The sequence below is a fragment of the Trachypithecus francoisi genome, unplaced genomic scaffold (assembly GCF_009764315.1).
Source record: "Trachypithecus francoisi isolate TF-2019V2 unplaced genomic scaffold, Tfra_2.0 Lachesis_group11, whole genome shotgun sequence".
Classification (NCBI taxonomy): Eukaryota; Metazoa; Chordata; class Mammalia; order Primates; family Cercopithecidae; genus Trachypithecus; species Trachypithecus francoisi.
Window position 1 is genome coordinate 82920035 of NW_022681456.1, and position 21236 is coordinate 82941270.

Sequence of the window (21236 nt, forward strand, 5' to 3'; positions counted from 1 at the left end):
TTATTCTCCTCTCTATTCTCTTTGGGTTCTTTGTCCAGGTCCCAGTCCAATGCCATACTGAGCCAAATTGGAGCTTGAGGCAAAAGGAAAAATATAAGCTCCTGGCTTTAAAGCAAGGAAACTAATTAGTCATGTTTTCAAAACTAACTGTTTTGCTTATTTCATTTTGAATTGTGAGATTGCCACGTTTGACCATTTCCCTCGACCAAGTGATGATCTTAAATAAATTATAATTAACTAAGGCTGAAGTAAAATCATAATAAATTCCATTTTGGAATAAATAAAATATTTAAAGTAATGCTGTGAGTTTTAATACACCTGTGTTTCAAGTTTTCAATGTTTTTTCAACTAATTTAATGCTCTAGGAAAAAATAACCATTAAAAAATACAGAAAAATATGTATGAGGGTAGATATTTTTCTTTTTTCCTTAGGCTTCAATATGGCTTAGGAGGAAACTATTCTTTTTTTCTTTTTTCTTTTTTTTTAAATAAAGATGGGATCTCACTGTGTTGCCCAGGCTGGTCACAAACTCCTGTGCTCAAGTGATCCTCTTGTCTCAGCCTCCCAAAGTGCTGGGATTACAGACATGAGCCACCATGCCCAGATGATTCTTTATTTTAAATTTTTGATACTTTGTCTATCACTGATTTTTTGCATTAATTGTGATGTTTTTTAAGATATTGCATTAAAGTATTAATTATCTTGGTTACTGAGTTTTTTGCTGTCCCCTTAAATTTTGCACTCAAGAGAAGTGTCCTCGCTTGCCTTACCCTAGTCCTAGTCCTAGCTCTGCCCCTTCATAGTCCTTTTTACATCAGGCTCCCCTGACAAACTATGGGTGTCTGGATGAGAAAGATGTGATTTACTATCCTTGTATCTCCACACCTGACCTAGCATAGAGGCTAACACATGGAGCACTTTCACAGCATTTTACTGAAGGGAGGAATGGAGGAAGGAAAGAAGGAAAACAACTAATGATAATGGCTAACATCCAAATTTCAACTGACTGCTTATTGTGTACCAGATGCTGGGTTAAGCACTTTGCTTATTTAATCTAACAACCCAATCATAAAAATCACATATCCATTTTACAGATGCGGAAACTGAGGCACACAGAAATGGGTGAATTGTAGCGCATGAGTGATTATGGCAGAACTAGGAGCAGCTCTGCTTGGGTTCCCTAAAACGTTTGTTGCTTTGACTGTTTTTCTCCTGAGCATGGGAATGAGATGAGGAGTAAGTGTGAATATGGAGGAAAGAAGTAGAGCAGCAGATGTAATTTAGAAGACCAAACTCTCACACGGTCACATGTTATCTCACCTGAACTTCATTAACAACCCTAAGTCTCATTAACTGCACTTTACAGATAAGAAACACAGAGGCAGGGAGGGAGTGGGAGACTCCCTTGTTTCCCTCAGGGTAGGGGAGAGTGAAATGAGAGGTAATGATAGGAGAGGGGGAGGTTGACCAGCTGGCCTCCCTTCTAACCTCCTTGGCAAGTTCACGACATCCCCTGCACACTCCCGTAGCTAAGTGGAGCCAGCACCTCCCACTGAAAGGCAGGTCTCCCTCACTCTGCCCCACCCAGAGGTGGGTATCGCCTCACCAGGGACCCTGTGGAAGGAACAGACCAGATAAGGGCCAAGGCTGGTGTCAACGGCCTTGAGAGCTGCCTTGTCACGCTTCCACTGTTCTGCTCCCCTCCAGGTTTCCTGCCTTACAGGGCGAACCCCCTTGACGCAGGCTCATGTGAAAAGTGAAACTCAGAACACCCAAAACCCGAATCTAAAACAACCAAGAAATAAACATAAGATTGTGAGAAAAAAAAGAAATTCACAGGACTTCCTGAGAAGGGGTCATCCTGGGTCTTTGCAGCTAAGAGAATCCAGACATGCCCTGCAGAAGCGCTTATGGGAACTTTCAGTCATGAATATGTATGGAGCCTTGGACCCAAGGTTTCTGGAGATAGAGACAATGTCTACAGAGGTCGGAAATGGAGCTTTCACTGTATACATTTTCATAGTGCCCGACTTCTTACCATGTACATATATAACTTTTTCATTTTTATTTTCCATTTCATTTATATATAACTTTTTCATTTACAGAAACCCATTTTTTATTGTTGTTGTTTTTTTCCAGAGACAGGGTCTTGCTCTGTTGCCCAGACTGGAATGTAGCGTTGCAATCATAGCTCACCGCAGCCTCTAACTCGTAGGCTCAAGCAATCCTCCCACCTCAGCCTCCAAAGTAACTGGGACCACAGGCACATGCCAACACACCGGGTTAATTTTTTTATTTTTGTTTTTTCATAATCATATATGTTTTTTAAACTTTTAGGTGCAGGAGTACATGTCCAGGTTTGTTACATGGGTAAATTGCATGTTGCAAGGGTTTGGTGTACAGATTATTTTGTCTCCAGGTAATAAACATAGTACCCAATAGGTAGTTTTTTGATCCTCTCCTTCTTCCCACCCTCCACCCTCAAGTGGGCCCCCACGTCTGTTGTATTTTTATTTTTTGTAGACAGGGTCTCGCTGTGTCAGGCTGAACTCAAACTCATGGCTTCAAGCGATCTCCCACCTCAGCCTCCCAAAGTGCTGGGATTACAGGTGTGAGCCACCACCCCCAGCCTAAAAAAACATTTTTCGAAAGTTGCCTGCACCACCAGAGACAGAGGTTGCAGTGACTATTCTGTGGCGGCTCATCTGCAAACCTTCCTGGCATGGTGGAGAGGAAGCCTGCACCGTCCTTCCTGTTAGGAGAGAACAGCTCAGTGCATGACACATTAGGGGTGGGTCACACATCCTGCGAACTACGTGCACCTCCAAATTAGGCAGCTAATTATTCTGAGGATTCCAAGTCACGTTTAAAATCAATGTCAGCTGAAGTAAAATCAGATGAGTAATGCAAACACACAATCCGGAATGCAAAACACACAACGCAGACTGCTGCTACTTCTTGGGAAGCTGGGCCCAGGCCTCTCAGGAGCTCCAGGCTGGGGGTAATGGTCATGACCCTGTCCTGGGAAGGAATAGGGACCATTCACCTCAGGTTAGGTTGGGTCCTGACTAAGGTGCTGGACTCAGGTCAGGATCACACAACCCCTGAGGGTCAGAGGGCAGAGGTGGAGGCAGCTGGGGCAGTGAGTTGGAATCAGAGTCCAGAGGGTCGACAGAGGGGCTAAGGGATGCTCAAGGAAGCTCTGTAGAAAGTCTCTCTGGAGCTTAAAGCCCACAGCCTGGAATGTGAAAGGAAGGGAGTTGGTGGAAGGCTGCTTAGAGTTAGGGGAGTTGGGCACCATGCCAAGAGTGAGCGGATGCCCCCCTTTCTACTCCTGGGAGAATGTCCATCCTTCACGTCACTCTGATCACGTGTAGCTGGGCAAGTTCTTCTTCTCCACACTCTCCTGGCCTTCTTTCCTGACTCCATCAAAGAACACCTCACCTTCTGAATAGCTCAAGCCTACCTTGGAGTCTCAGGTTAGAAAAAAGATTACTTTCTTCATTCACCTGTTAACACCCAGATGGCTTCCCTGCCTTTCCCAGTGCGTGTCAGAACTGTCTTCTTGCTAGGATCTACTCACTCATGCTCCTGCTCCCAGGTCTTAGGGTCTTAGAAACACAAATTCACGGCTGGAGTTGGTGGCTCATGCCGCCAATCCCAGCACTTTGCAAGGCCGAGGCAATAGGATGGCGTGGCCCAGGAATTTGAAATCAGCCTGGGCAACATGGCGAAACTCCCTCTCTACAAAAAAATACAAAAGTTAGCCAGGCATGGTGGCATGCATCTGTGGAGGCTGAAGCAGGAGAACAGCTTGAGTCTGGGAGGTCAAGCCTGTAGTGAGCCATGATAGCTCCACCGCACTCCAGCCTGGGCAGTAGAGCAAGAAAAGAAAGAAAGAGAAGAGAAGAAGAGAAAGAGAGAAACAGAGAAAAAGAAGGAAATAAAGAGAAAGAAGGAGAGAGAGAGAGAGAGAGAGAGAGAGAAAGGAGAGACAGGGAGAGTAAGAAAGAAAAGAGAAAAGGTAAAAGAAAAGAAAAAAAGAAAAAAAAAAGGAGGGAGGCTGGGCAGCAGACCCTGAGGAAGAAAGAAAAGAGAAAGAAAGAGACAAATTTATTTAAATATCAAAACAAAAGAGAAACTGAACTACTGGTAGAAAGTTTCCACCATAGAAAGTTTTCAAATTATTGGCTATTTGGAGTTATGCGCCCTCCTTGTCTGTTGCTAAGGCCCCAAAAGATTGCAGCACACAAGGCAGCACCGAAGAGGACCAGTGAGCAGCACGGGCCCTGGCAGGGTAATTCCGAACACCGGCTTAGGAGGCGGGTTTACCAGGATTCTCATTCCAGCCCTGTCACTAATTGTTCAGGGTTCTCATCGAGCATGGACAGGAATCACCCGGAGGGCTTTTAAAACACAAATCGCCAGGCTCAAGCCGAGTTTTGGAATATTTAGGTCTACGGTTGGGCCCATTTCTTTTTTTTCTTTTTGAGACGGAATCTCGCTCTGCCTCCAGGCTGGAGTGCAGTGGCGTGATCTCGGCTCACTGCAACCTCTCCCTCCCGGGTTCAAGCGATTCTCCCGCCTCAGCCTCCCGAGTAGCTGGGATTGCAGACGCCCGCCACCACGCCCGGTTAATTTTTTATATTTTTATTAGAGACGGGGTTTCACCATGTTGGCCAGGCTGGTCTCGAACTCCTAACCTTGTGATCCGCCCTCCTCGTCCTCCCAGAGTGCTGGGATTGCAGGCAGGAGCCACCGCGCCCGGCCAAAAGTTCTAAGAAGTTGTCAGGTGATTCTGACTGGCGCTGCTGGTGGGCGGGGTCCCACTTTGAGAAACACCCTCTGCTGTGTGAGCAGCTGCCTCCCCGGTACATTCGGAATAATCATAGTAGTTATTAAAGTTTGCTGGGGCTGGGATTCACCTGATGCCTGGCACTTGGAGCCCTTGGCACAGTTCATGGCACACGGAATAGGAGCTCTTGTTGGATGGAGCGCAAATGAGAAGCAAGCCTGGGGCAGGACCCCGGGGCCCATGGCCGCCCAGCTGCGTTTTCCCCTCCTGGGCAGGCCTCCGGACTCCGAGAGCTCCGGGCGGGCGCGCAGCACATTCCGGTTCCATGCACGCGCCGCCCGCGGCTCTGCTAATGTCTGTCGTCTTTGGGGTGACTTGGACCCTCCAATCTTTTTCCGTGCTGAAAGCCTAGCCGCAGAGACCGCACCCCCGGGGCGGGCTGAGACGCAGAGAAGCCGGGGCGCTCCTCTGCCCGTCCGCCGGGAGTTCCCGGGCCCGCAGCACGCTGGGGACACGGCGGGACCCGCTGCACCTGGCCCGGGAGGGGCGGGGCGGGCGCGTTCGGGCAGCTGGGGGAGGTCCCGCACCGGCCCCACCCTCCCGGCCGTCCGGTGGGGAAACCCGGGAGCGGCTCCGCGGCGCGGCTGCGGCTCTGCCTCGGCGCGACAGGTAAGCGGCAGAAGGAGCCCGCGACCCTCTCCCCGGGAGGGTTCCCCTGAGTTTTCCGATTGCTCGGACTTCCCTCCGGCGGAGCTCGCTTCTGCCGAGTCCTCGCTCTCACCTCCTCCTCCGCCAGCCTTCGCCTCTTCCTCTTCCTCCTCACCACCCCAGACAGTAAAATGAAGGGGCTGGGCCAGGCTGGTCCCTCCTGCCTTCGCTCTCTGCGGGTTGCGGTGGCCTCTAGCTCCTCCCTCGGTAGGACCCCCCTCCACCTTGGCGCTTACGAGATGAATGAGGAGCCCAGGCCTCTGGAACTTGGAGGGGTGAGAGGGGGACAAGCCAGAGCCAGGGCTCCACACCCTCTTCCCCTCACCCATCCACGCCCTGCATTCCTTCTGTGCCCCGTCTCCCCAGATCGGGCCACCCCATGTGCTTTGGTACAGCAACTCTTCCAGAGAGGTTTCCTCCTGCCCTGCCACGTTGCGCCTGAGCAGAAGGGGACAGCGAGGAGAAGCCTGGCTGGTGGAGGTCGGTCTGATCCTTGCTTGGTTGATTCCCTCCCAAGCCTGGGGGCTTTTGGGGGTGGGGAGGGATCTGCCTCCTACTACTGGGGAATGGAATCTGTTGGGTGTTCATGACTGACTGTCACCGACTTCCCTATTTCCTCAGTTGTTCAGATTCCCAGGCTGACAAAAAGGAGAAACAGCTTTTACTTGCACTCAGGGCCAATCATCGCAGACCCAGACCTCTGCAGAGGGTAGGATGGGGCTCTTCTGTGTAAGGGGGTGGGGGGGTGGTCAGTTTGCCAGCAAAGCTTACAACAGACCCCTTCTAACAGCCGACAACCCATTGCAGCACTCTCAGAAAGGGTGTTAACTCTATGCTCTGAGCTGGCCCCCAGGCTCACACACAATTTACAGGCACTGGGTGAGGTTCATGGTTCTGGACGCACCAAAGAGCCTCGAGGACTTTTGTTCCTTTTACCAGAAATGTGTGTGCACCACACAGGACCTATTCTTCTCTCCAGACAGATGAGCTGTCTCCCTTCCCGTTAGGAAAGGTTAAGAAGGATGAGACAGGCAAATTTATGTGATGACCAAAACCAGGTCAGGTGAGGGGTTTGAGATATGCTTTGGTTCCAGCCATGTGTGGTGGCTCGTGCCTGTAATCCCAGCACTTTGAGAGGCTGAGGCGGGTGAATCACCTGAGGTCAGGAGTTCGTAGAACAGCCTGGCCAACATGGCAAAACCCCATCTCCACAAAAAATACAAAAAATTAGCCAGGTGTGGTGGCAGGCGCCTGTAATTCCAGCTACTTGGGAGACTGAGGCAGGAGAATTGCTTGAACCCGGGAGGGGGAGGTTGCAGTGAGCCGAGATCACCTCATTGCATTCCAGCCTGGGCAACAAGAGCAAAGCTCTGTCTAAAATAAAAGAGAGAGAGAGAGAGAGAGAGATGCTTTGATTCCAATTGCCTAGCAGGAGCCAGCAGCATTGCAGGCATTTCCCTAGCTCCAGTTCCTTAATGGTGCCAGGCACTTTAGGAACCCAGAGGTAATCAGAGAAAGCTGCTTCCAGAGGCACCAAGGCAGAGAGCAGGACAGGACCCTCAAAAGAAAGAGGGAAGTGTGCAGGAGACTGGGCTGCTCAAGATGACGTCACCTCAGTAATGCTGCCCACAGTCCTACAGTGGGCAGAACAGCTGACTCCTACCCGTAGCAGCATGGAAGAGCTCAGGGCAGAGAAGGGGAGGCCCTGATGTGTGTCAGGTGCCCTGTGAGGTCAGAAACATATTAGCCCAAGTTCAGCTGGAAGAAGTGGGGACAGGAAATATGAGCATGAACTTAGTCTATGCAACCATTGCCTTGAACAGACCTCAGGACCAGAAGGAGCAGCTAACCCTAGGGCTGAGGGCCTCTCAGAGCAGGGAGGCAGTGAGTATCACAGAGGTAGGCAGCTGACTCAGCCCTGTCACTAACTTCGATGCATAACCTTAGCCAAACACATAAACACTCCCTGGGTGGGGAGCAAATGAGAAGGTGTATATGAAATGTTTTGGCAAAGCTCCAAGCACCAGTCAAATGCAACACAATGTGATGTCATAGTTAAGAGAGAGGGCTTTGGGGATGCATAGGCCTGAATGCAAATTCTGCCTCTGCTAAGTTTCTAGCTGTGTGACCTTGGTCAAGTTACTTCACCTCCCTGTGCTTCAGTTTCCTTCTGTGTAAAACAGAGAAGATAACTAACTTGATTTGATATGGTAAGCAGTAATATTTAAAAGGGTGATGGTATACTCCTTAGCATCTTCTGGCTCCCACGGATATGTTCCAACATCTCCAGCCCTGGAAATGATGCTGAAGACCAGGTTGGGTGTGTCCATGCCATAGATTGGGTGAACTCAGCTCTTTACACAGCCCTCTGCCCATTTCTGGGAAAGCCCAAATGTTCATTCTCATTTGATAGGGACGAGACTGAGGATTTGAATAAGCAGGAGGTTAAGTGCAGGGCAGTGCCTGCCTCTGTGTTGAGCTCAATGCTGTAATTGTGCTGTGTAAAAGGCCTGTGTGGTGAACAAGGGTGAGCTCACTCCAGGGAGCAGAAGGACTGTTAGAAGACTTTTGTGGCACCTGACAGCCCTGTGGGGTCCGCTTATTCTCTTGTACCCTGAACAACCTGGTCCTAAGGCCTAGGTAGAGATTTGAAGGAAGAAAGCAACCCAGTCCTCAGCTCTGCATATAATAGAGAGTGAAGGACAGACTAGCAAAATAGCATTGCCATACATCTCAAGGCAGAGGGGTGCGACAGGAATTGGAAGGCCAGGTAGATTGGTCAGGAAGAACATTCTGGAGACAGAAGTTTGGGGACCAAGACTCAAGGATTGGGAAGGAGAAGGAAAACAGGATCCAGGTGGTCTAGCGTCTGGGCCTGTTGGTTCTCCCTTCTCCATGATATTTAGTGGGGAAGCTCACAAAAGGAAAGTAGAGAAACTTGGGAACAAATAACACCTAGAAACTGAGGCAGCAAGATGCCCCTTAGTCTAGGAAGCTCTCTTGAAAGAGGGGAGTCTCTGGTAAGAATCTGAAAGAAAAGAAATACGGCTTGCTTAGCAAGAATATAAGGAAAAGGCTTTGAGGAGGAAAAGATAGCCAGTGAGTGCCAAGCATCTGGCTGGGCTTGAGGGTGAACAGCAAACAGGAAGCAACCCGGCCAGGCCCTCTGTGTTTCTGCCACAGTCAAACAGTACTCAAGGAATATGAATATGGCTGTCCTGATTGTGAAAGAGAGAGAGGGGCCTCAGGCAAAGGAGGCTGGCAGCAGCTCCTGCTGATCCTCCAGATGCTGGTTGATAAAGACGCAATTTCAAATGAAGGTTTTGAAAGAAAGGACGGTGAGGAACCAGGAGGCAGGGAATGAATCAGCAGGACTTGGGAGCGGGTGTGGGGTGAACCTGAAATTGAGACAGGATTAAAAAGGACATGTCTGAAGACTGGGACAGGGGCTGGCTTGTTTCAAGGACTTCTATGCTTCTGGCAGCAATGGGGAAATTGGGAAGGCCGGCTAGCATAGGAGGCTGGGCACAGACCCTGAGCCCAGGGGATGGTACATTGAGTAGCCAGTGGCCCCAGGTAAAAGTTCTGCAGCCAAGAGCAGACTGGGGGGTGAGGAGAGAAGGAACAATTCAGTTCTAGTCTCTCCCATTAACCCCCCTTCCCAATCTGAAGACTGGCCCAAGAGGCCTTTGGAAATATCCCTCCTGTCTTCCACCCTTCTCATCACTTCCCTGTCTCTTCTCTGTTCTTTCCCCCAACTGCCCCCCTCAAGCCCAGTCTGGTTGTCACCAAGGCTCCTAGGTGATTAGAGAATCCCACCTTGTCCCCACCTGGAACCCTCCTTCCTTCACTTCTGCACTCCTAGGGATGAACCGTTGCGTGCCCCTGTACCACCTGGCAGGGCCTACAGGGTCTCCAGTGAAAAACCTGTGAACTGTTGAACCTCCTGTTTGATGGCATATTATTTTGATTTTTGGTGACTTTTTCTTGGAATAAGTCAACAAATATTAACCGAGAGCCTACCACATGCCAAGCACTGCTCTAGGTATACAGTGGTGAGCAAAGTTGGGTTGAGTTTTTCAATACAAAATCCACGTTTGGGTAATTTAAGTTTAAAATATCATGCAAACAGGCTGGGTGCATTGGCTCACACCCGTAATCCTAGCACTTTGGGAGGCCAGGGCAGACAGATCACTTGAGGTCAGGAGTTCAAGACTAGCCTGGCCAACATGGCAAAACACTGTCTCTACTAAAAAACATACAAAAATTAGGCCTGAAGTGGTGGCGGGTGCCTGTAATCCCAACTACTCGGGAGGCTGAGGGATGAGAATTGCTTGAACCCGGCCGGGCGCGGTGGCTCAAGCCTGTAATCCCAGCACTTTGGGAGGCCAAGGCGGGCAGATCACGAGGTCAGGAGATCGAGACCATCCTGGCTAACGCGGTGAAACCCCCCCGTCTCTACTAAAAAATACAAAAAAAAACTAGCCGGGCGAGGTGGCAGGCGCCTGTAGTCCCAACTACTCGGGAGGCTGAGGCAGGAGACTGGCGTAAATCCGGGAGGTGGAGCTTGCAGTGAGCTGAGATCCGGCCACTGCACTCCAGCCTGGGCGACAGAGCGAGACTCCATCTCAAAAAAAAAAAAAAAAAAATTATGCAAACATAAAATGAACCTTGAGATGTGGGGGGAACTTGATAGACTAGCTACAGAAATAATTTCCAGTGTATCTTCCTGGGAAAATAAGCCACCACAGTATTGCAACTTGAGTCTTGGGGAAAAGCTGAAGTGTCTTGAAGGTGTTAATTATGGGGAAAAGTAAAAACCTCCCACATTCTGTGATCAAAGGGTCAGGGGTGGGAGGAGGGCTTTGGAGGAGGTAATTTGCTCTTCTCTTCACAGCATGAGTAGAGAGGACTTGAGATGAGTGCTGTGTTTGATGGAGAGAAAGTGCTTATGAGGAAGAAAGGACAGTCATTTGGCCAAACAGCCTCTCAGCCCCATTTCCCCCACCAGTAGCGTGAAATTGACCTGCCCCCTCCCCAATATGATGTCTAGCTCCACACACGTGTGCCCCTGGTAAGAAGGTGACAGTCATCACTTTCCAAAGAAACTTGTAATTGAGCCCTCCTCTGAGTAACTTGAGCAAATATCCCTGTGGTGAGGACTGCTTGCTTCCTGCTGCCACGTCTAAGGAGGTGACCAGCTCAGCTGATAAACAGAAAGAAACATTGTTACAAAGAGGCCACCCGGCCAGCTAGGGTGTGTTCTGGATGGCTGACTCTGACATTCACAAAAGCTAAGACTTTGCCTGGGACTTCCAGTTTCCGTATCTTTAAAGCATTTGTATCCCTGAGTGGGAGGAGGGCAAGTGCCAGGAAGGGGATCAAAGGGTAGAGTCGGTGAGGCTCAGGGAGGACAGGCCTGGTCCCCAAATTCCCTACTCAACCTCCAAGGCTACGAGTGTGGTAAACAGAGTAGTGGTCTAGGAGTTGGGAGATCGGGTTCTACTCCTGGGAGCCACTAGCCGTGTGTTGGTAGAGAAGTCACCCAACCACTCTGGCCTCGCTGATGATAAAATGAGGGTGTTCGATTCACAGATAGACCTAGTCAAAACAGCAACCTAATGTGTGATGGCAGAATATCCTATAACTCAAGTACTTCTTGCAGTAAGTGCATTCAGAACATCATTTAGTGAAACCAGTGCTCCACATTTAACCCATCCAGCCTCATCTCATTTAACAAGAGTTTGTGGAACTAGCCAGGCCTGATGGCACGGACCTCTGTAGTCCCAGCTACTCAGGAGGCTGAGATAGGAGGATTGCTCGAGCTTGGGAGGTTGAGGCTGCAGAAAGCTGTGTTCATGCCACTACACTTTAGCCTGGGTGACAGAGTGAGACACTGTCTCCAAAAAAAAAAAAAAGAACAGTTTATGGAACACCTGCTATGTGTAAAACTTGTGCTAGACTTTGCAGGTGATAAAAAGTTGAAAACAGCATGGCCTCTCTGGTCTCGGAGTCCATAAACACATGGTGGGCTGTGATGAGACTGGAGTACAAATAAAAATTGGCTGCTAAGGGGCAAAGCAGGGAAGAGATGAATTCTGCTGGGAGATCTGAGAAGGCTTTTTGGAGGGGGGCTAGAATATAAACTGCAAGGTTTGGAGTGTGTCGCTGCCTTTCAAACTTCTATGACTGGACCAAAGTGAGAAATACACTTTACAGCAAGACCTGGTACTTGTGTATATGTGACAGAGCATCCCAAAAATCTTAGGGCAGTTTTATAATTTAACCATATTACAAGCGTAAATTCTACAAACCATAAAAAACTATCATTTGAAAATTGAATCATTTAAACTTTCTTTGTCTTTAGATGTATGAATTTTAAATAGCAAATTTATCATTTAAATTTTGTATCAGGCAGTGTGTATCTTTAATAGACTGAAACAAACATTAAAATAAAAGTTTTCTTTTCAGGCTGGACGTGATGGCTCACACCTGTAATCCCAGTACTTTGGGAGGTCGAGGCAGGAAGATTGCTTCAGCCTAGGAGTTGAAGACCAACCTGGGCAGCATAGTGGGACCCCATCTCTACAAAAAACATAAAAATTAGCCAGTCATGGTGACACGCACCTATGGTCCCAGCTACTCCAGAGGCTGAGGTAGGAGGATCCTTTGAGCCCAGGAGGTCGAGGCTGCAGTGAGCTGAGATTGCGCCACTGCACTCCAGCCTGAGGAACAGAGTGAGACCCTGTCTCCAAAAAAAAAAAAAGAAAGCAAAAGAAAAAACGAATACTTGCCTGTGTTACATGTGATACGTGATGCACTTTGATATTTTCTTTTTCATTCTATTCTGGGTTTTTTAAATTTCTTTATTTCTATTTTTTGAGACAGGGTCTTGCTCTATTGCCCAGGTTGGAGTGCAGTGGCACGATCATAACTCACTATAGCCTCAACCTCCTGGGCTCAAACGATCCTCCAGCATCAGCCTCCCAAGTAGCTGGGATTACAGGCGTGTGCCACCATACCCGGCTAACTGGTCTCTTTTTGCTAACTGGTCTTTTATTTTATTTATTTATTTATTTATTTGAGACAGAGTCTTGTTCTGACTGGAGTACAGTGGTGCGATTTCTGCTCTTTGCAACCTCCGCCCCCTAGGTTCAAGCGATTCTCTTGCCTCAGCCTCCTGAGTAGTTGGGATTACAGGCACCTGCCACCATGCCTGGCTAATTTTTATATTTTTAGTAGAGATGGGGTTTCACCATGTTGGCCAGGTTGGTCTGGAACTCCTGGACTAAAGTGATCTGCCCACTTTGGCCACCCAAAGTGCTGGGATTTCAGGTGTGAGCCACTGTGCCTAGTCCTAAGTGGTCTTTTAAAGAATTTTTTGAATGCTGATTTGCAACACTCTGAATTTATTTTATAATATCACAGTGGATTGTAATCAGCAGTTTGATACAAGCTGGGCTGGGTAAAGCCTCAGTTCCTTACACCAATGAGAGAAGGTAAGTTTGTGTTCTGGCCGGTGGGGCCAGGGAAGCAAATCTCATTTGTTCAATCTAGGCAGGCTTTTCAGAGAGGATTTCTGGCATCATCTCGGGATCAAAGCCAAGGATGGTCTGAGGAGTTGCAGGCCCAAAGGTAGCTGGAGGAAACAGACTTGGGAAGAAATGCTGAGCCACAGCGAGAGGGAAGTGAGTGGATGGGGGCTGCGGGCACACTTGCCAGGAAAGCAGGAGGCCAGGTGTGGGAGCCCAAAGGTGAGGGAGATACACAAGACACCGGGGTAGATCTCGTGAAGCTCTGTACTTGAAAGAATAGCAAAGAATAGCAGCTATTCTTTCTCCAAGGCTGGCGGAGGGGCGGCCTCCAGGACCTTGCTAACCCTACTTCTGGGGATCATCTCCTACACAGGGAGCAAAAATCCTTAACCCCAAAGTCCTGTGGCTGGCACTAGATTCTGTGTCTCTTCTAAGGGACTCTTTCCTGTTGCCCTCATGCTAAGCAAACAAACTAGGGAACGAGTGCCTCACCACCAAGTCTAATCCCAGGTATCTCATTTCAGTTCAGGATGTGGTTAGTACCTTGAGGAACTGCAGGCTTCAGAGAGAGAGCTTCAAGCAGCCAGATGGGATCGAGATGCCTAGGAAGAGCTCCATTTAACCCTAGATTTCTTTCTCCAGGGAAAATAAAAGAAGCAAAGACAGACCCTGCTGCGAGGGACCACGAGGCAGTGCCAGGATAAAGGAGCTGGAGTAACCTGGGTGATTCTGAGTAAGTCAGTCAGGAGGCCTTCCTGGAGGGGGTGAATCTTGAGCGCTGGCAACAGCTAGTAACTACAGTGTTACCACGCCTTTGTTTCTAACTGTGCTCCCTCTTTCTTGCTGGAGTGGGAAGGTAGATGGAAAGTAGCAGGAAAAGATGCAGCCTGCAGGGACGGTTCAAAGCTGTCATGGCCAACACTCCCCCATTCTGTAGGCCTCTGTGTGGGCTTAGCCAGGACAGTTCCAGAACGGATGAGGCATCTAGCTCAAGTGAATCCCCTGTGCTAGCCCCAGCATAGCTCAACCTCTGTGACAAGAAACTCCCGCTGCACTGAATCCCCATTTCCTCCCCGAAGCCTTCTTCGAGCCCACAGGGAACTCCACCTCTCTCAGCTTAGCACTTACTATCTGTGCTCGTCTGCTTTAATTTTATTCATTTTTGAATGAGTAATATAGTCAGGGTTCAAAGTACAAAAGAGTATTCAGTGAAAGGTCCTTTTCCTGCTCCTGAATCCCCCCAGACAGGTGCTTCCTTCGCCTGGTCAGTGCTGCCAGTTCGCATTCTCCAACAAGATTTTCAAATCCCTTGGGAAAAGGAATTGAGCCTTTGTGTCCCTCTGTGTACCAGATGGGGTAAACTGTCCCACCCCATCACCCAACGGGGTCTTCCTAGCACCACACCCTCCCTCTTCCATCCACACTGCTACTAACTCTCCTGGGTCAGACTCCAAATGGGTCATCCAGCTGCCAAGCAGGTCCCTTTCCAAGATACCCTCCACCGCTGTCGTATTGCTCTTCCTGTAATGCTGGGCTCCCAGCTTAACGCTTTATTACTCCCCATGCCTTGGGTCAAGGGCAAATGCTCCTCAGCATGATGAACAAGGCCCTTAGAACTTGGTTTCAGCCACCTCTGCAGGCCTGATTTCTGCTACTCCTGCCATAGCAGACTGCTTACAGTTCTGTGACTGGCTCTGCTGTTTCCCACCTCTAGATCTTTGCCCACCTCTAGATCTTTGCAGGTACTGTGCCTTCTGCCTGAAATGTGCTCACCTCGCCTCGCTGACTCCTACTCGCCGGTTAGTGCTCGGCCCAAGTTTCTCCCCCGTGAGATTTGTTCACAGATGTTGCCCTCCCCCATTTGCTGTGTTTCCTGCATGCCGTCTCCTTTAGCACTCAAGGGTACCTCTTTCATTCTGCTTCTCGCAGGGTAATCTCTGTTTAAAATCTGATGCCCCCAATTGACTATAGGATCCTTGAGGGCTGGCCTTGCACTTCTCTGTGTCCCCTGCCTCTTGCAGAGTACCTATAGAGGCAGTTATTCAGTAAATGCTGGTGGAATAAACAAATCTCTCCTATCTCCTAGACATTAGTTAATATAAAATAGATGCTCCAAGAGATTTCTTTTGTTTGATTTTTGACGGTGCTGCTGAATCTGATGTTATAAAAGAAGCCACGTTTCTACCTCAGTCCAGAGTGAATCCAGCTCTCCACTTGAGATCATGATGGCCAAATACTCCCAAGGTCTCAGACACCAGGCCTCTCCACAGGCGGGAGCTTGTGCACTTAAACAATAGGCATTAAATAGTTCAGCCAGAGTTATTTTTAAGCAAAACATGCAGGGAGTAATGAACGTGGCTTTGGCCAAGGGCCAGGTGCTTGAGGGTAACTGCTGGGAAGCGAAGCAGGGATTTATTATAATAATAGAAATAAATGCCGGGCGCGGTGGCTCAAGCCTGTAATCCCAGCACTTTGGGAGGCCGAGACGGGCGGATCACGAGGTCAGGAGATCGAGACCATCCTGGCTAACACGGTGAAACCCCGTCTCTACTAAAAAATACAAAAAACTAGCCGGGCGACATGGCGGCGCCTGTAGTCCCAGCTACTCGGGAGGCTGCGGCAGGAGAATGGCGTGAACCCGGGAGGCGGAGCTTGCAGTGAGCTGAGATCCGGCCACAGCACTCCAGCCTGGGTGACAGAGCAAGACTCCGTCTCAAAAAAAAAAAAAAAAAAGAAAAAATAATAGAAATAAATGATACCATTTACTGAGGGCTTAGTATGACAGGTGCTCTGCCAGGCATTTTACCTACATTACTGATTTAATCCTCCCACAACCCTATGAGTTAGGTATTAGTTGCCCCCACTTTATAGATGAGGAAACTGAGGTTTAGAGGGATTAAGTGAATCACCCAAGGGTCACACAGCTGCTAATGATCAAAACTAACACTTTGTGGGAACTTAGCATGTGCAGAGACTGCAAAGTTTTGTCCATGAGTTCTGCGGGGAAGGAACATAATCCTTATAACAACCCTAGGCGGTAGGCACTACTACTAGAAGAGGAAGAACTGGAATTTGTGCCCAGGTCCCTTGCCACCAACGTCCAGTGCTTAACCAGTGAGCTTATGTGTCTAGAACTCTGCACAGAAAGTTCTGCAAGCATTCATCCTCTAGGGCGTAGATCCACATGCCTGGGGGTGGAGGCTGGTGAACGCCCATGCCCAGCCCTGCCCGGAATGCGTTGTCGTGAAATCTTAGGTTTCTGTTAAATTCTTTTTTATTAAATATGAGTAGATACAGATAACTTTTATTTATTTTCTTAGAGACAGAATCTCTCTGTCACCCATGCTGAAGAGCAGTGGTGCGATTATAGCTCATTGCAGCCTTAACCCGCTGGGCTCCAGCAGTCCTCCTGCTTCAGCCTCCCAAGCAGCTAGGACTACAGTGTGCACCACTACACCTCGCTCATTTTTAAAATTTTTAGTTGAAATGGGCTCTCAATACGTTGAGCAGACTGGTCTTGAACTCCTAGGCCCAAGCGATCCTCCCACCTCAGCCTCCCAAAGTGAAATGGGATTATACCATGCTCGGCCAATAAATATTTATAAAATATGTATAGGGTATAAAGAATTACAATCCACCAGCAGCCACCATCCACTTCCAGAAAAAAAACACTTTGAAGTCCCCTGTTACCCATCTCTAATCCTGTACCTTTTTCTTCATCTTCAGAAATTGGTTATATCATTTCTTTCGCTTTCTTTTTTTCAGGGGGGAACGGAGTCTTGCTCTGTTGCCCAAGCTGGAGTGCAGTGGCGTGATCCCAGTCTACTGCAACTTCTGCCTCCTGGGTTCAAGTGATTCTCCTGCCTCAGCCTCCCTAGTAGCTGGGATTACAGGCATGCGCTACCACACCCCAGCTAATTTTTGCATTTTTAGTAGAGACGGGGTTTCATCATGTTGGCCAGGCCGGTCTTCTTTAGCTTTCTTTATAGCTTTATCACATATTTGTATTCATGAACAAGATATTGTTTAATTTTAGCATGTTTTTACATTTTCTATAAGTGGAATCATACTGTATGTATCATTTTGTCACTTGCTTTTTTCACCCAACAACACATCCACATTGTTGCATGGAGAAGTGGTTCATTCTTGGTCATCACTGTAGAGCACTGCATGGTATGGGTATTTTGCACTTTATTTATTCATTCTGCTGGTGAACTTAAAGGTTTTACCAGTTTGTTGCCATTTTAGTCAGTGTTGGCTTAAATGTTCTTGTACATACCTCTTGGTTTGCATGTACCAGAGTTTGTCTGGGATATGAAACAAGGAGTGGAATTGCTGGCCCAGGCTGTGTTCATTTTAAATTTTTCTTGATAATACCAAGTTGTTTCCCAAAGCAGTTATAATGATTAAATCTCATGCGTTTAACGATTAAATCTCATGTAGTGTTTCAGTGTTCCAGTGACTCTAGATCCATGCATGTTAGGATCTTAGGGCAGGAAAGAAACACTGCCTCCAGTCTTCTCATTTTACAGATGAAGGAAATGCAGACACGGGAAAGTTGTGGCTAGTAAGGTGATGCCACCACTCAGCAACAGAGCCTGGCCTCGAACCCCAAGCGCCTGACTCCCTCCTTACTCTGTCTTGACTCACTTCTCTCTCTCGTCCCCTCCTTTCTCAGGCTGAGGCCCCAGCTTGTGGCCACCACAACGTATCAAGCTATTTCCAGGGTTGGGCTCAGGACTCGGAGCTGACGCAACTGGGGTCCCTCTTGGTTCTGGAGGATGAGGCTCCTCCGCAGACACCACACGCCCCTGCGCCTGGCCATAGTGGGCTGCGCCTTTGTGTTCTTCCTCTTCCTCCTGCATAGGGACGTGAGCAACAGGGAGGAGGCCACAGAGAAGCCGTGGCTGAAGTCCCTGGTGAGCCGGAAGGATCACGTCCTGGACCTCATGCTGGAGGCCATGAACAACCTTAGAGATTCAATGCCCAAGCTCCAAATCAGGGCTCCAGAAGCCCAGCCGACTCTGTTCTTCATAAACCAGTCCTGCCTCCCTGGGTTCTATACCCCCGCTGAACTAAAGCCCTTCTGGGAACGGCCACCACAGGATCCCAATGCCCCTGGGGCAGATGGAAAAGCATTTCAGAAGAGCAAGTGGACCCCCCTAGAGACCCAGGAAAAGGAAGAAGGCTATAAGAAGCACTGCTTCAATGCCTTTGCCAGCGACCGGATCTCCCTGCAGAGGTCCCTAGGGCCAGACACCCGACCACCTGAGTAAGTAGCGCCCAGAGTCCTTGTGGGGAGACCAGGGCTTTGCTAAAGATGTGACTGGTATGGCCAGGGCCACAGGTCAAGGGCCAGAGAAAGAGTCGAAGGGAATTTTATAATATGAGCAAGGATCTCCTCTGTGCCTCACTTCTTTCCCAGAACAACTATGCTGATCCCAGGGGTTGTGGTTCAAGGGTATTATGGTCAGGCCAGAGGTCCAAGGAGACCTGTGAGAGTGAAATGCAATTATGAAAGTGAGATGATGCAGAAGAAGGAACTCAGCCTGGCACCAGGACCTGACCCGGGGTGACTGGGGAGACCTGATACCAAGCGGTGGCTTCAGTAGCTTTCTCCTCTACTGAGGCCTGCCCCAGAGATTGTGGGACTCGAATGCTGAGCTGTTTGGAGCAGGGGCATTTCTTTTTTTTTTTGAGACGGAGTCTCGCTCTGTTGCCCAGGCTGGAGTGCAGTGGCCGGATCTCAGCTCACTGCAAGCTCCGCCTCCCGGGTTTATGCCATTCTCCTGCCTCAGCCTCCCGAGTAGCTGGGACTACAGGCGCCTGCCACCTCTCCCGGCTAGTTTTTTGTATTTTTTAGTAGAGACAGGGTTTCACCGCGTTAGCCAGGATGGTCTCGATCTCCTGACCTCGTGATCCGCCCGTCTCAGCCTCCCAAAGTGCTGGGATTACAGGCTTCAGCCACTGCGCCCGGCCAAGGGGCATTTCTTAACAGCAGCCCTGGTGGTCAGGAATATCCTGACACCTGGTTTCCTCCAGTGAAGGTCCGCAAGGCCGCGAATTGATTCCAACCTTTAAGTTGTTTATAGCCTCAATCTTGCACAATGAGATATCACTTAGATCTTTGAGTAGCAGCCCCCTCCCTCTAACGGCCCCATGGCTGCATTCCCATGATCCCCAAGTTAAAGACAGTGTGTCTTCCCCACTTAGCCTTTGTCTTTTCCAGCTCAAGTGTTATACCCTATTTGGCCTTCTCTCAAATGGCAGCCCTCATCCCCAGATTCATGAGTCTTTAGGGCTGTGAACCTGAGGTTCTTGAGGCTTGAGCCAAGTATTATAGTCCTAGAACAAGGGGCCACTTGAAGCTATCAGGAATTCCTCAGCAGAGAAGGGCACTGGGGCCAGATGCAGTGGCTCATGCCTATAATCCCAGCACTATGGAAGGCGAAGGCAGGTGGATCACTTGAGGCCAGGAGTTCAAGACCAGCCTGGCCAACATGGTGAAAGCCTGTCTCTACTAAAAATACAAAAAAGTTAGCCTGGCATGGTAGTGGGTGCCTGTAATCCCAGCTACTTGGGAGGCTAAAGGACGAGAATTGCTTGAACCTGGGAGGTGGAGGTTGCAGGGAGCTAAGATCATACCACTGCACTCCAGCCTGGGCGACAGAACAAGACTCTGCCTCAAAAAAGAGAGAGAGAAGAGCACTGGGTGTGACAGCAGCCAGTGGAGGAAGCTGGGGAATCTCTCTGGAGGGTCCCCAAGAAATCCTCTGACCAGCAGAGGAGGTCAAGGAAAGGGTGTGAGGTCACATGATTCCTTGAGATCCAGGATTCACACCTTCCCACCCCCACCCTGAGATGGAGTGTCAAGAAGGTAGCAGCGTGGCCAAGTGCCACAGAGTGGCTGGAGAGGATAAGGATGGAAGAAAGGTCTCAGGAAATTGACTGTTTGTGATAGTGGTGTCAGATCACAGGAGTTAATGAGAAAATGGATGAGAGAGGAACTGTACGCTGTAAAGGGAAGAGGCCTTTCTTCTCATTGAGTATGGAAATCAGTCACTTTTCTCAGATGTCAAATTTGGCCTTTATTACCTACCCCTCTGGGACCTCTGCATTGGATTACATTTTATGCAGTTCACATATTACGGAGGAAGAGAGCCATCCCTGGGAACTCCTAGCCTGAGAGCAGACAGCTGATGAGGGAAGAGGGTGGAGGAGCCTCAGCATCCCAGCTGGGGCACTGAGCCAGCTCTGTGGGGATGGATTTTGGAGTGGTTTGGCTAGAACCTGTGCAGAGGCTCAGGGTGGGTGGCAGATAGCGGGGGAGACAGGAACAGGGACCAGCTGTTTCCACCTGCTACAGAGAATGTAGGCTGTGGTTTAGAGGAGTGGAGGATGGTTTGGGGGAATCTCTGGACGGGGCGCTCCCCACACCTGGCACTCCCAGGGACCAGGAGAACTTTGTCCATACTTTCATACTTCCAGGTGTGTAGACCAGAAGTTCCGGCGCTGCCCCCCACTGGCCACCACCAGCGTCATCATTGTGTTCCACAATGAGGCCTGGTCCACGCTGCTGCGAACAGTGTACAGCGTCCTACACACCACCCCTGCCATCTTGCTCAAAGAGATCATATTGGTGGATGATGCCAGCACTGAGGGTGAGGCTGGAGGGGCCCAGAGGAGGGGGCCGGGGTCTCCCCTGGGCACTCAAAGGAGGAGGGCAGGTCCCTTCAAGGGAGCAGGCACCACCTCAGAGCCTGTTGCCTGGCGTTACAGCTCATCTTAAAGGCCAGAAGCAGGAAGAAGTCAGGTAGGGGCAGGTAGACCATGCTTCCTTCACACCTCAGCCAAAGAGCTCCGAGAGCTTTTCAGCTCTGGCTTCAAGACTCCCTCCCTGAACACTGCCAAGGCCAACCCTAACTCAGAAATGCTGGGAGAGCCAGGGCAGAGGGTAGGGACAGGGCTTCGCCTCTGTTTCCTACCTGCTGGGCCACTCTTCTGCTCTTGAAGACTCCCCAACCAGCCCTTTTTGCCATAGCTGTTGATAGATAAGTGGGGTTGCTCACGAAACTTCCAGTCTTCAATTCCACAAACATCTACTGAGTACTGTGTGCCTGGCTCTGACCCAGGCAGAGGGGATGCCATGACAAAGGAGACAGACCTTGCCCTGAAATACTAAAAGCCCCCATAGGTC

At 49.4% G+C, this 21236-nt stretch overlaps 1 protein-coding gene across 7 annotated transcripts in view; it reads left to right on the forward strand.

Annotated features, from left to right (window-relative positions):
• Nucleotides 1-5333: 5333 nt before the first annotated feature.
• GALNT6 (polypeptide N-acetylgalactosaminyltransferase 6) overlaps nucleotides 5334-21236 on the forward strand; it is a 41131-nt gene continuing 25228 nt past the window's right edge. For 2 of the 7 annotated variants that reach the window (XM_033222028.1, XM_033222034.1), the window contains exons 1-4: nucleotides 5334-5465; nucleotides 13682-13772; nucleotides 17718-18311; nucleotides 20528-20700. In XM_033222028.1, coding sequence (XP_033077919.1) covers nucleotides 17821-18311; nucleotides 20528-20700 — 664 coding nt within the window. In that variant the 5' untranslated portion in view covers nucleotides 5334-5465; nucleotides 13682-13772; nucleotides 17718-17820. Of the gene's footprint in view, nucleotides 5466-5605; nucleotides 5712-5870; nucleotides 5985-6015; nucleotides 6214-13681; nucleotides 13773-17717; nucleotides 18312-20527; nucleotides 20701-21236 lie in introns of those variants that run through there. The other 5 variants (XM_033222029.1, XM_033222030.1, XM_033222032.1 and 2 more) reach the window with 5 other exon arrangements.